This window comes from Solea solea, chromosome 14, assembly GCF_958295425.1.
Source record: "Solea solea chromosome 14, fSolSol10.1, whole genome shotgun sequence".
NCBI lineage: Eukaryota > Metazoa > Chordata > Actinopteri > Pleuronectiformes > Soleidae > Solea > Solea solea.
Window position 1 is genome coordinate 2,305,000 of NC_081147.1, and position 14,847 is coordinate 2,319,846.

At 40.8% G+C, this 14,847-nt stretch overlaps 1 protein-coding gene across 2 annotated transcripts in view; it reads right to left on the reverse strand.

Moving 5' to 3' along the window:
- Window positions 1-1,514: 1,514 nt before the first annotated feature.
- htr4 (5-hydroxytryptamine receptor 4) overlaps window positions 1,515-14,847 on the reverse strand; it is an 85,452-nt gene continuing 72,119 nt past the window's right edge. The window contains exon 6 of one of the 2 annotated variants that reach the window (XM_058649091.1): window positions 1,515-8,552. In XM_058649091.1, coding sequence (XP_058505074.1) covers window positions 8,477-8,552 — 76 coding nt within the window. In that variant the 3' untranslated portion in view covers window positions 1,515-8,476. The remainder of the gene's footprint in view (window positions 8,553-14,847) is intronic. The other variant, XM_058649092.1, reaches the window with a different exon arrangement.

Sequence of the window (14,847 nt, forward strand, 5' to 3'; positions counted from 1 at the left end):
TTATATGTGATGCCTGTAGCACTTCTGCTGTGTTTTATATCCTGAAAATACAGTCGACAACCATCAGATAAAGGGATATTTAGACGTTTGGTCATAATCCGCTGGTACACACAAGAAGTCCTAGAGCTGCAGTGCATTCTGGGCCTTTTTTTAAGCACCTTTGTGTACAAATTTGGCTTCTATTGTTCTTTTATTCGAGCGTGACAGCAGCACACGGGGGCAGCTTCACAAACAAGCTCTCCTCTTTGATCCTCAAGTCCAAACATTTCATTCCGTTTTAGTAAAAACACATTTTTTTTTCATGTCTGTGGTGATTTTGTAAAAACACAGTTCACCTCTCACACGGACAGGTAACACAAACTGAGACGTTTGATGACTGTGAGTCAAAAACCTGCATCAAATTTCCTTCACAGGTGAATTGAGGTGCTAAGTGTTGGGTGAAAGGGAAAAATATAGATTTTGATATCGAGAGTGTTTCCATTCAGGGGCGGGAGGTTTTTATTTCACTTGAAATAGACTTTGACCTCTTTAATCTCCGATTGATTTGTCTCTTGATCTCGTGATTGGGTTTAATACAAAAAATGTTTTTTCCCCACACTTTTTGTTCTCATGCTCATTAGATTTCATGCAAGTTTTAAATTTAGACTCTTGGTGACTTCCCACACACACATGCCGCCTGATGTGTGTGTCATAGAAACTGCAGCTGTGAAAGTGGGTGGTTATTGAATGGCAAAGTGAAGAAAACATGGAGCAGGATTTAGATAAACAATACGAAAACAAAAATGCATGCCACCAAGTGAGTCTCCTACACATGGAAGAAAAAACAACAACAACAACAAACAGATGTTTTCTCCAAAAGAAAACTGTGGGTGTAAAAAAACATGAATAATCTTCAGGCCTTCAGGATAAAATTGTGCATAATTTAGTTTATGCTCTGCCTCAAATGTTCTCATGTAGAGCTAATATTAGTGAGCGTGTGGGCTACTTAGCGGGAAAGGTCACTTCAATCTCTGAACCAGAATCCATTGACATCCATTGAACGCAATCCGACAGGAAAATCAAGTTTGTGTCGTTTTAGATGCTGTAGTACATACGCCAGGCCTGTACGTGGCGCTGTAACGCTGCCATGAAAATACACCAAAAACAAAGAAGACTTACAAACATGTGCAAAAAGTACAGCAATTTGTGTGCAAACTCCACACAGTAGAAGAAGAAGACGATGACACAAAGATGGCGACAATGAATGCCAAAGCAAGAGAGGCGGGGCTATGACATCACCGCTTTCCCAAAGTTGTATATCGGTTGTGTACACGCTAACGTCACTTCCAGGAGACGGGACCAACATACGTAGATGAAAATGCGTCGGTACGCAACTCGACAGACCTACAACCAATCCGACAATGATCTGCGTGATGTAAGCGACATATTTAGAAAAATCAGGTTTCAAAAATGAATTTGGTTGAGATTGCAAATATGCAATAAAAGACTTTTAGTGAAACAAACAGACGAGGCAGTAAAGTGTAAATGAGAAATGACCATTACTTTAATATTTTTGTTTTGTTTTGCATGATCGTGATCTATACATTTCACAGTTACCTGATGAAAATATACAAACTTTTGATCATTAATTCAACACATTTTTTATAAAGAAAAATAAATAGCATGACAAACTCTGCTTTATAATCCCCGTTTGGACTTTTTCTACACACGGACTTTCTCTCCCGAAACTGGAAACATCATTAAAAACTGAACATTCAAAAAATGAGGATGAATTTATCAGGTAAATGGCAGTGGAAATGTTATATTTGTCAGCGAGGAAAAGACGACACACTTTGAACTTAATTATACATTTACGGGAAATAAATAATATTCAAATGGACAAAAAAAGAGTCCGAGAGAAATCCACAGCTTGGTTTTTGGCGGGGGTTTATCTGAGTAAATAAGTCTACGTTTATAAATTACTTTATATATCAGATGACACTGCTAAACTCATCTTTCCATAAATCACAAAAAAGTGCATGTGCTTCAATTATGGAAGACAAAAAACAAAACAAACAGGATGAAAAAATGTAAAGGGGGGGACACAGAAATGTCCAAAAGAACTTTTTCCAATAATTTCCTTTAGTTTGAAGCTGAAAATATCAACGTCCAGAAAATAAAGCTAAAGGTGCAGCAACACTTACCCACACAGAAACAGAACTTTCCCCATATGATATTTATTTTCTTTTTATTTCAAGAAATCCACACAAAACCCCCTGAAAATGCTGTAGTACTTCTTCCAGGCCTGTATGTGGCACTGTAAAGCTGGTTTGAAAACTATGTTTTTAGGGCTCTGTGTGGATAAAAAAAACCTAAAACATTTCTGTATTTTCTCAACTAATTTTTGTGGCCATTTGGCTATATCCACACTAATCTGATTTCAGACAAAAACAAATAAGCTTTCCTCTGGATCCACAGTACTGTCCACACTAACCCAGTGTTTTCAAGCCCATCAAAACAGAGAAGTTCGAAAAATTGCGTTTTTTTTCTGGCTAAAACATTCATGTGTTTTCTCTTCGTGTGGACAGGCCCTTTGGCCACATCCACACTAATCTGTTTTCATTCAAAAAACAAATAAGCCTTGATGTGGATCGACCTGCTGTCCACACTCCCAGTGTTTTCAAGCCCTTTTTAGGCCTGGATGTGGATAAAAAAAAAAAAGATAAAAAAGTTGTGTGGATGGGTCGTTGGGCTACATCCACACTAATCTGTGTTCATTCAAAAACAAATACGCTTTACCCTGGAATCGCACTACCCTGGTAAATTCGAAAATTGGAATTGGGTCAACAGCTGAGATGAAAAAAATAGGGAAAAAGTCTCCATATACTTGTCTTTCATCATTTATGACCCGCTGGTTTCATAAAGTAATTGTTTTAGTGTGTAAACGGAGTAAAAAACGTGTTTCTGGATGTAAATAAGTGAAGTGAACTGAAGTGAACTGAGCTACGATGAAGCATATTAATGTGTGACGGAGTGACGGAGCCGCCTGACCCTCCTCTCCTGACTGAACCCACTCATACGCGAGCCTCATATTCATGAATCTGGAGAAACACGAGAGCCAGCGTCGTCTTCTTCTGTCTCCACTCCTGCTTTTCAAGTGTGAACTTGAACTAAACTGGGTCAATGGTTTGTCTCTGTGAGAGTTTGTAATTACATCGTCCTGCGTGTTTCCAGTCAAGAGCTTTTTGGCTCTCTTTAATTTTTTTTTTCAAAATCAGTGCTCAGCAGTGTTTTCATCTAATTAGCTAATTTGGGAGCATCTGATCTTTTGCAAACCATTTTTGGAGGCTAACGTCTGCTCACAGAGACCTTATTTTCAAGGTGTTTTTAAACATTGTCAGCGCTTCATTCACAAAAAGAGTTAAAGAACACTGTTTCTATGACAATAATGAAGCATTTGAACTGATTTTCAAAAAGGTTTACGCCGTAAAGAAGGACTGGTTCAACCTCATGTTTATATTTTTTGCAGACCATGTGACAGAGGTTCCTTATATTTTGGAGTTAGCCTAGCAACAGAACTGGGGGTAAATTTGTTTGTACATATTTGGCACAAAAGGTTGTTTTTCTTTTAAATGTAGTGTTATATAGCAGATTATAGATGAGTTTTACTCCTTTGGAGAATGTAGTATGTTACATTGAGGGTCAAACCATATGACAGGGGGAGTTGTCACCTAGCAACAGAACTGAGGAAGAAGGGTTACAGATCACTTTTCAAGTACGTAACGTAGAAAGTACATTTTTAGCTCAACATTTGAGTTGGTGTTCTTTTAAAAGATAAATTCCTTTCCCCATTCTTCGTTTCTACTGTATATCAATAATGAAGCACTTTAACGGATTTCAAAAGGCATACAGCATAAAGGACTCATCCTAATGCTTATATGAAAACTGAAATTTGATGACCTGAAACAGACATTTTTTGCATACTTTTTTAGGAATAAAAGGTTGTTTTTCTTTTAAATTTAGTGTTATAGCAGATTAAATATATATACTGTATGTATACCGAGTCTGCCTTTGGAGAATGCAATATATTAAGGGTCAAACCATGTGACAGAGGTCCCTTTTGGAGTTAGCCTAGCATATACTACAGTGTTTAGGGTTGTTTCTAGGGGTTTTGTGTGTATGAAGACATTTCTTGAAACCATACCAAGTTCTTACGTAGAACGTAAAAAGAACATAAAAACAAAAATGTTCTGTTTCTGCACGGATAAGAGTAAACTCAACATTAGAGATGACGTAACCACAAACCAAGAGGAGAAAAAAAACGTACATTTTGGGTGAATAATGCAGTTCCATCCAGTTGCAAAAAGTGAAATTCAAACTGTATTGACAACCTTTTTTAAAGCTGCTATAAAGAGAGGCATTGACGTTCGTATCCATGTTATAAATTCAACTGTATTATTGATTACCTCGTGGTTTTCCGCTCACCCACCGACAGTAAAAGTGTTCCGATAACAATATAATGAGCTAAAAAACAACTCCAGTACTTTATAGAGCTGCAGAGTTTCTCTCACTTCACATTATCCAGACCCAGTCAATCAATTGTTAATATGAAAGTATTGATTAGTACGTGTTTATTCCCTCTTTCTTCTTTTTTTTGCAGTAAACCTCTTCCACTGTTTTCTGTAGCAACATTTTCATCCTGTTTCTCGCTGCAGTGAAAGGTCATCGTGTTACGTGCTACAGGAAGCAGGTTTTTCAAATCAAAGTGTGTAAAACAATAAGGACTTTTTTATTCTCTAGTCTTTATTTTGAGTGTTTTTCCATGTTTTTAGTGTAAATGGGGACTGATCATGTGGTGAAATTCAATATCGCGGGACCAGTTAAGCAGTTTTGTGAAGGTAACTGTGGTGTAAACTGTATGTAACAAGTAATAAGAGGACAAAAACATGAAACTAGTTATAAACAAGGTTCCCACACCAAATTCAAGGACTTTCCAGGACCAATTTGCCTCAAATTCAAGGACAGAATGTGTTGCCACAGCTTAAGATGGGACGTTAACTTTACTCGCTCATTGTTCTGCACGGAATCTCACGTCAACGGCGGAGAGAGAGACAGTGAACACCGCTAGTCATTAAGACTCCACGTTTGTCCTGCGTGAAACAGTAGGTGGCGTCGCAACAAACAAGGGGTAAATTCAATGGCCCATGTCTATTTAGAGTGATTTTCACAAACTTTCAAGGATTTCAAGGACTGGTGGGAACCCTGTGTGAAAGTGCCTGTGGTGTAAACTGTCATAACAAGTAATGGACACAGGGAGAGGGAAAACCTGCAGGTGAAAACGACATGAAACTGAATAATAACTGAGAGAAAAAGGTATTGTATGAAGGGTAAAAGGGGAAATGGTTGGATTTAAGCTGTGTCTCAATCCAGTGGCCGTCCCTTTCCTTCAATCACTAGTGTTATTTGTGTCTCCTTCTTTCAAGGCTTCTTCAAATGACTCATTTGACTAATGATGAATATTCTGACAGGAGATCGTGGCATAAAATAATGATAAAACTAATCAAAGAGAACATATTTTTTAATATAAGCACCAGGCTTGAACTCAACTCAATAACTAACTGGAAAAGTGTTTTTAAAAAGTAGATTTTCATGTTTTCATTAACAAACTGCGCAATGTCTAGCCGCAATTCTATTTCTAGGCAACAGTGCTAACGTGATATAACATGACGTTTCAGCTTAGCCTTTGAGGTCGAAACTGTGCGCGATAATCTGTCACGCCACGATGAGAGGCGCTAGTCAACACGCGGAACTCAAGCCACAAATGTCAAGATTTTACAGACAGTTTCAAAAAGTGATAAAATTATAGTCTTGGCTTGTGCTAATCTGGAGATCTTTTACTTTTACTTCAAAGAAAATTAAGTTCCTCCTTTCTTCTGTTAACGTGAAATTACACAGATTACTGAAATCGTTCCATCATGAAAGATTTCCCGCGGCGCGTGACATGCGATCGTCGGTGTGAGCGACAGTTATGCTGCTTTCGTACTACGTAATAAGCATCCACTGAACTGAGACACAGCTTGAAATGAATGTGAACGAATGGTTAAAAAAAATGGTAAAACTTTACATTACAGTTTAATTTGATCGTTTACATTACAGTTTTATTTGTTTACATTCTGTTTTTTTTTTGCCTTAGCTGTTCTTAAATGTAACACTGCTCTATAAACCACTGAATTGCTATTTTTTCTTTATTTGACTTTGAGGGATAACGTCTCTTTTTCCGTTCATTCCCAGCTTGGTAAAAACGATGTAATACTGTGGTAATAAGGCGATATTATTATAGTAACAACATGTTTTTCAGGGCTGTCAATTGATTCAAATATTTTATCTTAATGAATTGCATAATTCCTCATAGTTAAGCGTATTTTTTTAAAGTTTTTATCACTCTTATGATCATGGGAGTCAAAAATGTGCTTGCATTATGCAAATATGTTTATTTTTAAAGCTATATTTCCAAAAAGGGGCCAAATACTGTTTAAAATATTCCCCCAGAATAACCTCAAAGGTATCTCATGCTCACAAAATATGCTGAAAGCATAACGTGGCAAACTCAAGCTCAAAGAGGGAAGAGCTGCTCGAAATATTGACCTAAATGTAACATTAAATTAAGTGAAAATAACATTTCTCCAGTGACCTCATTACTGCCTCGTTGGTGTTGGTGCATTTATTACCACAAGGTGGCAGCAGCAGCAGGACCAGGGTCATTGAATGCATCTTGTTTTCTTGGAGTGGAGAATTATTAATAATAATAATACCAAGCTTATTACCTAATAAGCCAAATAATAGCAATTATATTGTCAATCTATACTATGATTGTAATGTAAAGTGTTACCAGAAAACAAAGTCTGCTACATTCTTTAGCATAGCCTCAAAGCGAGGTAGAGATGAGCGTGAAAGAAAAAAAAAACCTGGTGTTTTCATTCGTACAAACATACGAAATACACACACACACACATTCTTGTACAGCATTCTCTGTGAAGACACGTTTGGACATTAGTCCCTTACCTTAACCTTAACCTTAACCATCACACCTAAATGCCTAACCCCAACCCTTAACCCGACATTTAAGCTGGGGCAGAATGTGAGACTTGGGTTTTAGGGTTTAGGATGAGGCGAAGGAGAAGAAGGAATGAGGACGAGAAGGAAGGAGAACTTCAAACTGCACTTCAAAACTTTGAAGTGCACCTCAGAGTACAGCGCTGGAGATGATTAGAAGAAGAAGAAGAAAGAAGAAGAGGTCCTCTCTTTCACAAATTGTCCTCAAAACCTTTTAAGGTGGGACAGAATGTGAGGACCAGTACCACCTAATGAGACTTGGGTTTTAGGTTTAGGACCAGCCGAAGAAGAAGAAGGAATGAGGATGAGAAGGAAGGAGAACTTCAAACTGTACTTAAGAACTTTGAAAGTACAGCGCTGGAGATGATTCGAAGAAGAAGAAGAGGTCCTCTCTTTCACAAATTGTCCTTACTTCCTTATTCGTTTTTTTCTGGTCCTCACAAAGACGTCAGTACAGACTTATCACTAACCTTAACCATAACCAGTTAATGTCTAACCTCAACCACAATTCAAATCTTAAGTCCTAAACTTAAACCAGTTTCTCAGAAAATGAGGTTCTGGTCTCCACACACAAACACACACACATATCACAGTGTCTGTAGATCCGTGCATTTTCCCACACGTGTGTGACGTGTTTGTCTTATTGTGTGGAAACGTGAACTAATGAACTGGTGGTGTCGTGATGAAGTAGCAGCCTCTGTAATAATGCACTTGGACAGTTTGGGTCGAGGACTCACGGCTGCATTTTCCTCTCAGCTTAGTGAGGATTTAACAAAGCCGCAAAGATTTGACCTGGGAGACAAAGAAAAAAAAGAAATGAAAGGTTCTCCGGCTGTGTGTCGCAGTGATGTGAGGGAGACATGTTGTTCTAAACTCTCTGCTGCCTCTGGTCCTGATAACACTTGCTTTTAAAAGCTCAAATGTTTTCAACAATCCTCTAAACTCTGTTGTTAATCTTTTTTTTTTTGCTGGAAAAGAACCAAAAAAAAGCTTAATGTACACGTGTGTTATATCAAATAGCTTTGGCAACAAAATTCACGATCCCACGACTCCCAGACACGGTCATTAATCACATCTCGTGCCGTGAAGTTCTCCTACACTCCTGCAGGTTCTCTGAGGACGGTCGGTTTTCAGTCTGACCGAGCAGAACCAGCAACAGACTGAAAACTGGCTTTTGTTTCCGGTCCCTGACCCTTTCTTTCAGAGACCACAGGTTCGAGTTTCATCGGTAAATGTCACGTTCCTCTCCTGGATCTCCTGGAATCCCAGCAGGTGGTTGAAGTGTCGGTGTTGGACGCGTGGAGGTCCGGGTTCCGTCCGTCGTCTCCTGTGGCGACAGGAAAAGGCCGGAGCGCGGAGATGTGACTGAGGAGTCGTCGTTTGGTCACAAGCAGGACTCGGTGAGCGGAGACTTCTTCTCCTCCTGCACCGCGTGGTTCCCGTTGTGAAGGACAGAATACCTGAGAACGGAGGGAGGGATGATTTAGATTAAAAATACTGCTGATCGACAACCAGGCAAATAAAAACATGAGTATAAGCAGAATGAAAAGAGAATATTTGCTCTGTGGAGGCGTAAAACTGCGACTTTCATGGTTCCTACACATTTTCAAGCACTTCCAAGGTCATTTATCAGGCTTTTCCAGCACCGTGCAGCTGTGGTTAATGTGTTTTTCTGGGCGTTGTTTCTACCGCACCCTCACTCATGGGACTTTTACTCCATTATCTTATAATTTCTCTGATTACTTCCGTGGAAGTTTGCTACAAACAACCAAAACTGTGTTGTCTAAGAGTCACGGTCACACCAAAGTGAGGTCCAGGCCTGGTTTTCATTTAGACTCAGACAATGAGCTGTTTTTGTGACAGATCACAGTGAATACAGTCGGTATTTCAAGCAATTTTAAGCACTTTATTCAAAATGTGTTGCGTTTTATTCACACAAACAGCGGTTTTGCTCTGAAAATGCGATTTTTTTAAAAGAAAATGTTTCGTATTCACCTGCTTCTCACATTTATTATCACATTTATAAAAGGGGGAGGAGTCAGGGACAGGGAGAAGATAAAAATTATGAGAATATAACGATATATAATATTATATATAATGAGAAATGCTATTTCAGGGCCAATTTTCCTTGTTATTTGTACATGGCGACAATTTAGTAGCTCCGACATTTAGAAATGGGCCCCTCCCCCTTTTTCCCTGATTAGTCAAGAGGGTGAAAAAGCAAGGACAAATAAACTAACCCGTCTAAAAAGATACATTTTCAACTCAAAAAGTGGTTTAGGGATTTAGTTACTGTAACCCTGGTCTCCTAATCTTTTGAGGATTATTCAGATGGATAATCAGCGTCCATAAAGGGGAGGAGCTTATTGTCTGCAGATGTTCATTATTAACAATAGAGTTTAGTGAACATGCTGCTGCAGCATCAGGTAAATCAGAATTACAAAGAGTGTTGATGTTGTCGCTCTTCTGACGGAAGCCTTTCCAGATGGTTCCGTGTGAAACCATCTGCTGCCATCGAGCGGTCAAACTGCTGCGACGGGGAAAAACGTGACAAATCCCGAGTCTCGTACAAACAAATCTGCCCAAACTGACCTGAGCTGAATCAGGCCTTTTTTTTTATTTACCACTTTAAGACCAAATGGAAAAAACCTTGGTATCAGAGCTCATGTGCTGACCTCAAGCCTTTTTTCTGGCAGACAGTTTAGACTACATAAAGGGACTTAGTTAAAGCCTTTATAACGTTCTCCTGATGGGAAAATGAGTCACTGATCAGTGCTTACTGGAAACACTCGTACAGACCGAGTAACGGGAGAGAAGTCGTCCAAACTGACCGCGGTGTGACTCCTTTCAGTGACATCAGTGACAGTAAAACCCCGACAGAGGAGGCGGAGACTTCAAATATCTGAGAGGCTTTTAATCCACTCTGCTCTGCTGCGGCGTTCCATTCATCAGCGTCGCCTGGTAAACGTCAACAACTGAAATGGACTCGCTTCTCAAACTGATCCTGTCCTGAATTTTAACGAGTTAGTGCTTTTTCAGGGAGATTCAAGGTGAACCAAGAGCCAATGTGTGTCATTTTGAACTGGCTAATAATGAAGTATAATTACAGGAAAAACGAAATTAGGTCTTATTTCCATCAAATATGTCATGTGAATCATCTACAGTAAGTCTTACGTGATACGGAAACCTGGTCCCGGCCACTATTTACCTGAAAGTACGAACAGCAGAGGCATTGTACACCGCGCGCTCCGCCCACACCAAAGTCCATAGAGAAAATCAGCGATTTTACAGAGCGGTAAACAGTTGTCGATCCGCTGCTGCCTCCATCACTACATTTAGCTATATTATATTTGTGACTTCAGTGTTGTGAAACCTACGTTCACATTAACTTCAATGACACAAACTGGCCACAGGAGGCAGCAGTAGACCAGTAACTCCTGTTTCCCTGTGAGCAAAAATCACTGATTTTCTCACTGGACTTTGGTGTAGGGATGACAGCCATAAAAGGCTGTTTAACGGTTAAATAAAGCAGTGACACTGAATTTAAATAGTAAAAATGTGATAGTAGTTAAGGTGATTTTTTTGGTTTTTGGTAAGTTCAGGTTTTTTAAACTTCACTAGAGTTCATTTAATTCAAGTTTTTATGTTTGACATATTATTATAAACACTAGTTTAATGTTCCTTTCTCTTTTTTCCATGACCCTATTGCTTGACCTCTATTTCCGAGTATCGTCACCTTAGCTAACCAAAATATCTGACGTCCTCAGCTTTTGTGTACAAAAACAAATTACTTGAGTACAGGTTCTGAGTACAAGAAGTGTGTTTACACGTATAAATGCACATTTTTAAGTGGTAATATGGAAATTCTGACCCTTTTGTACTAAGTATACGGTGGTTACCTACATAACGCATAAACTAGCTAGTTTTAGCCACAGTTAGCAATACCAGTCAAAAAATCAACGCTACATGTACGATATTTTGCACAAACAAACATGTCTCAGGCCAAAAGACGGAGCAGTTCTGTGTGTACGACCGATTTAATGTGACACAAATACGATAAAAGTGCAATGAACAGTAAAAGTAGGGTGTTTTTACTACTGCAGCCATTCTGGAATCCGACGTCCACATTTCTTTTGTATCATAAAGCGTAAATATGACATGATTGTACAACAGCAGCCATAAAAACTCTTATGAAAGACGATGAAAAAAGTAAAGCACATTATAAAGTGGTTGGCTGCAGTAATGACTCTCACTTGTGTCGTCGTCTGTAGGCTTCACTGAATCTGAATGAGGAGAATTATTGTCTCTGTGAGCAGATGCCAGCATTGTATACACGTGTGTGTGTGTGTGTGTGTGTGTGTGTGTGTGTGTGTGTGTGATATACACAGTGGACGATGGTGCACAGTCAGAGGAGAAACATCTGTGTGTGTGTGTGTGTGTGTGTCTGTGGGCTCAAACCATTACGAGCTGTTTACACAAACACCCCCCGACCAAAGACACTTCCTGCCGCCAAACTGGCCGTGAAATTCGCCTCCAACGTTTGGAGCTTTTTCAAAAGGAAACAGGCTACGGGTTCTCGCCGGAGCGGAACCCAAAATTACTCCCACATTGTGCCGTCGAAACCCCCTCGACCGACGACGACGACGCTGCAGCCGCTGGACACAGAGACGAGCTGATCTGCTGGATGTTAAAGTCTCAATCACACAGTGATTTCATGCCCTGATTACTGTTGGATTATCGCTGCTATCTTCATACGACATTGAAAACATCATCAAAATCATGTTGCCATCTGTGATGATTGGAAACAGTTTTTATTATGGCCAAAACACCAATGATCAATCCTCCTTGAAGCTTGGATCTGTAATTCATTGTAGGAAATGAAGTAAAAATGCAGCCAAAAATACGTTTTGGTGTTTTGGGGTGGAGCTTAGACAGGAGAGGGTGTGGCATGAGGAGAATTAATGTTTTTATTCCGTTTCCGTATCGCGTACATGGGTTTACTGTCGTGAAACTACAGTTCAACAGTGAACCATGTGGTTGTATTGATTTTGATTTTAACCAGTTTATTATTATCTCTATTTAACTTTTACATAATATCATAACCTCAAAGATCAGCCAATAACAATATCAGTCCAATACAGTTTATTTACAAAACTTCACCGCACTGTTTTGCTAGTTACTTCGAGTACTTTTTTATTTTCCATAAACATTTTTATACAATTTCTTTAGTAACTATTTAAATGCTTTGTATTTATATAGCACTTTTTCTTGATGACGACTCAAAGCTGCTTCACAGTACATTCACACCCATTCACTCATCTTTCAAATGACTCGCTCTACCACATGCTACTGTAGCCCCTTATTGGATATTTATCATAGTTATTGTTATCATTATTATTATTCAATAAGTGTATGAAATCTTTAGTTTACCCTATGTATTACATCATTTTAATTCTTCGTGTACTTCTTAATTCCTTTGTTTATCTCCTAGTTTTACTTATTTTCTCATGTATAACTCTGACTCTGGTGCTTCCTCATTTACATAATGCTGAGTATGTAATGTACACTGTTTCCTCAGCTCCTTTAGTGTGTATGTGGGAGGTTTAGGTGAGCGACTGTTCCACCGGTGGATGTTTTATGTAAAGCCCTTTGTGTTCATTTATATGTATGAAAAGTGCTACATAAATAAAGATTGATTCACAGATTGAGCTCATTTACAAATGAAAATGCACGGCATGAAAATATTTAAAAACAGCAAACACTTAAAGAAACGCTGACGTCTGCAGGAGCAACGTCTAAATTCTGTGTTTGATATTTGGATATTTTGCTGCGGGGACGTGTGGCTGCAGGGACGTGTGGCTGTGGCTGCAGGGACGTGTGGCTGTGGCTGCGGGGACGTGTGGCTGTGGCTGCGGGGACGTGTGGCTGCAGGGACGTGTGGCTGCGGGGACATGTGGCTGCAGGGAAGTATGTCTGTGGCTGCAGGGACGTGTGGCTGTGGCTGCGGGGACGTGTGGCTGCAGGGACGTGTGGCTGCGGGGACATGTGGCTGCAGGGAAGTATGTCTGTGGCTGCAGGGACGTGTGGCTGTGGCTGCAGGGACGTGTAGCTGCAGGGACGTGTGGCTGCGGGGACATGTGGCTGCAGGGACGTGTGGCTGCAGGGACGTGTGGCTGCGGGGACATGTGGCTGCAGGGAAGTATGTCTGTGGTTGCAGGGACGTGTGGCTGTGGCTGCGGGGACGTGTGGCTGCAGGGACGTGTGGCTGCGGGGACATGTGGCTGCAGGGAAGTATGTCTGTGGCTGCAGGGACGTGTGGCTGTGGCTGCAGGGACGTGTAGCTGCAGGGACGTGTGGCTGCGGGGACATGTGGCTGCAGGGACGTGTGGCTGCAGGGACGTGTGGCTGCGGGGACATGTGGCTGCAGGGACGTGTGGCTGCAGGGACGTGTGGCTGCGGGGACATGTGGCTGCAGGGACGTGTGGCTGCGGGGACATGTGGCTGCAGGGATGTGTGGCTGCGGGGACATGTGGCTGCAGGGAAGTATGTCTGTGGCTGCAGGGACGTGTGGCTGTGGCAGCAGGGACGTGTAGCTGCAGGGACATGTGGCTGCGGGGACATGTGGCTGCAGGGACATGTGGCTGTGGTGACATGTGGCTGTGGGACGTGTGGCTGCGAGACGTGTGGCTGTGGGACATGTAGCTGCTGCATCCGTCCTGTGTTTATTTGTGGTGTTGTTTGTCCACAGCTGAGCCAACGGGACGACGGGCAGAGCAGAAGACAGGAGGGGGATTTGTTTAATGAGGCCAGAGACAGAGACATAGACACGAGGACCTGATTAGACGCAGACTAAACACTTTTGGCATATTTTGGGCAGCAGTGTGGTGAACGTTCATCATCTCAGCGTAGGTGACCTTCAGCAGCACGACTGTGGACGTCCTGTGAAGTCCACCCTGACCTCTGCTGAACAGTTTAAAGTTCTCAAAGAAAATCTAAATTAACATCCACTGGAATTTAATTACATCTCTGTCTTCAGTCTACACTAGAATAAAGTAAATCCAGCACTTTATGAGATTTAAAAGTAATTTAATAAAGTTTGTGAGATCTGACCTCTGTCCCTTTGTCCTTCAGTGTCTCATTTTTAAACAGTTAATCCACTAATCTGAATGAACAAAGAGGAAACGAGACGAGAAAAAGACGATTTAAAATCTTGTGTTAAACACGTGTTAAGATATTTACGTTTTTAAAATCAAGTCAGATTTGAAAACCCTCACCCTCTCATCGACCACTCAAAGTGTCGACCTCTCTCCTCTGATGATGATAATATTTCATTTTCACTCACTCTCGCTCCGTCTCTCTCTCTCTACGATAATTGATCGTCACAATCACCAAGGCCCCACTTTTCTTTTGTTTCTCATTTGCTTTATTTTGGCGGTGTCAGTGGGAGTCTTCCTGTCCAGGTCACCGACCGCCGAGACGAGTGGACACTCACACACACGCACACACCACCCACTGTGATGCTGATGGAGGAGTGAGGGTGGATGTGAGATGAAAACAAAGGAGTGGATTTGAATAGAAAAGAGATTAAACACACACAGACAGAGGTTTATGCAAAAAAGCTTCAAACGAGAAGAAACTAAAAATACATGAATCTACTGTTCTTGACCTCTAAGAATTACATGTTCTTAGCTTTTCCCGGACAGCACACAGGTCATCGCGATCATCGCAGGTCTCCACTGTGAAACAGCGAGTGAG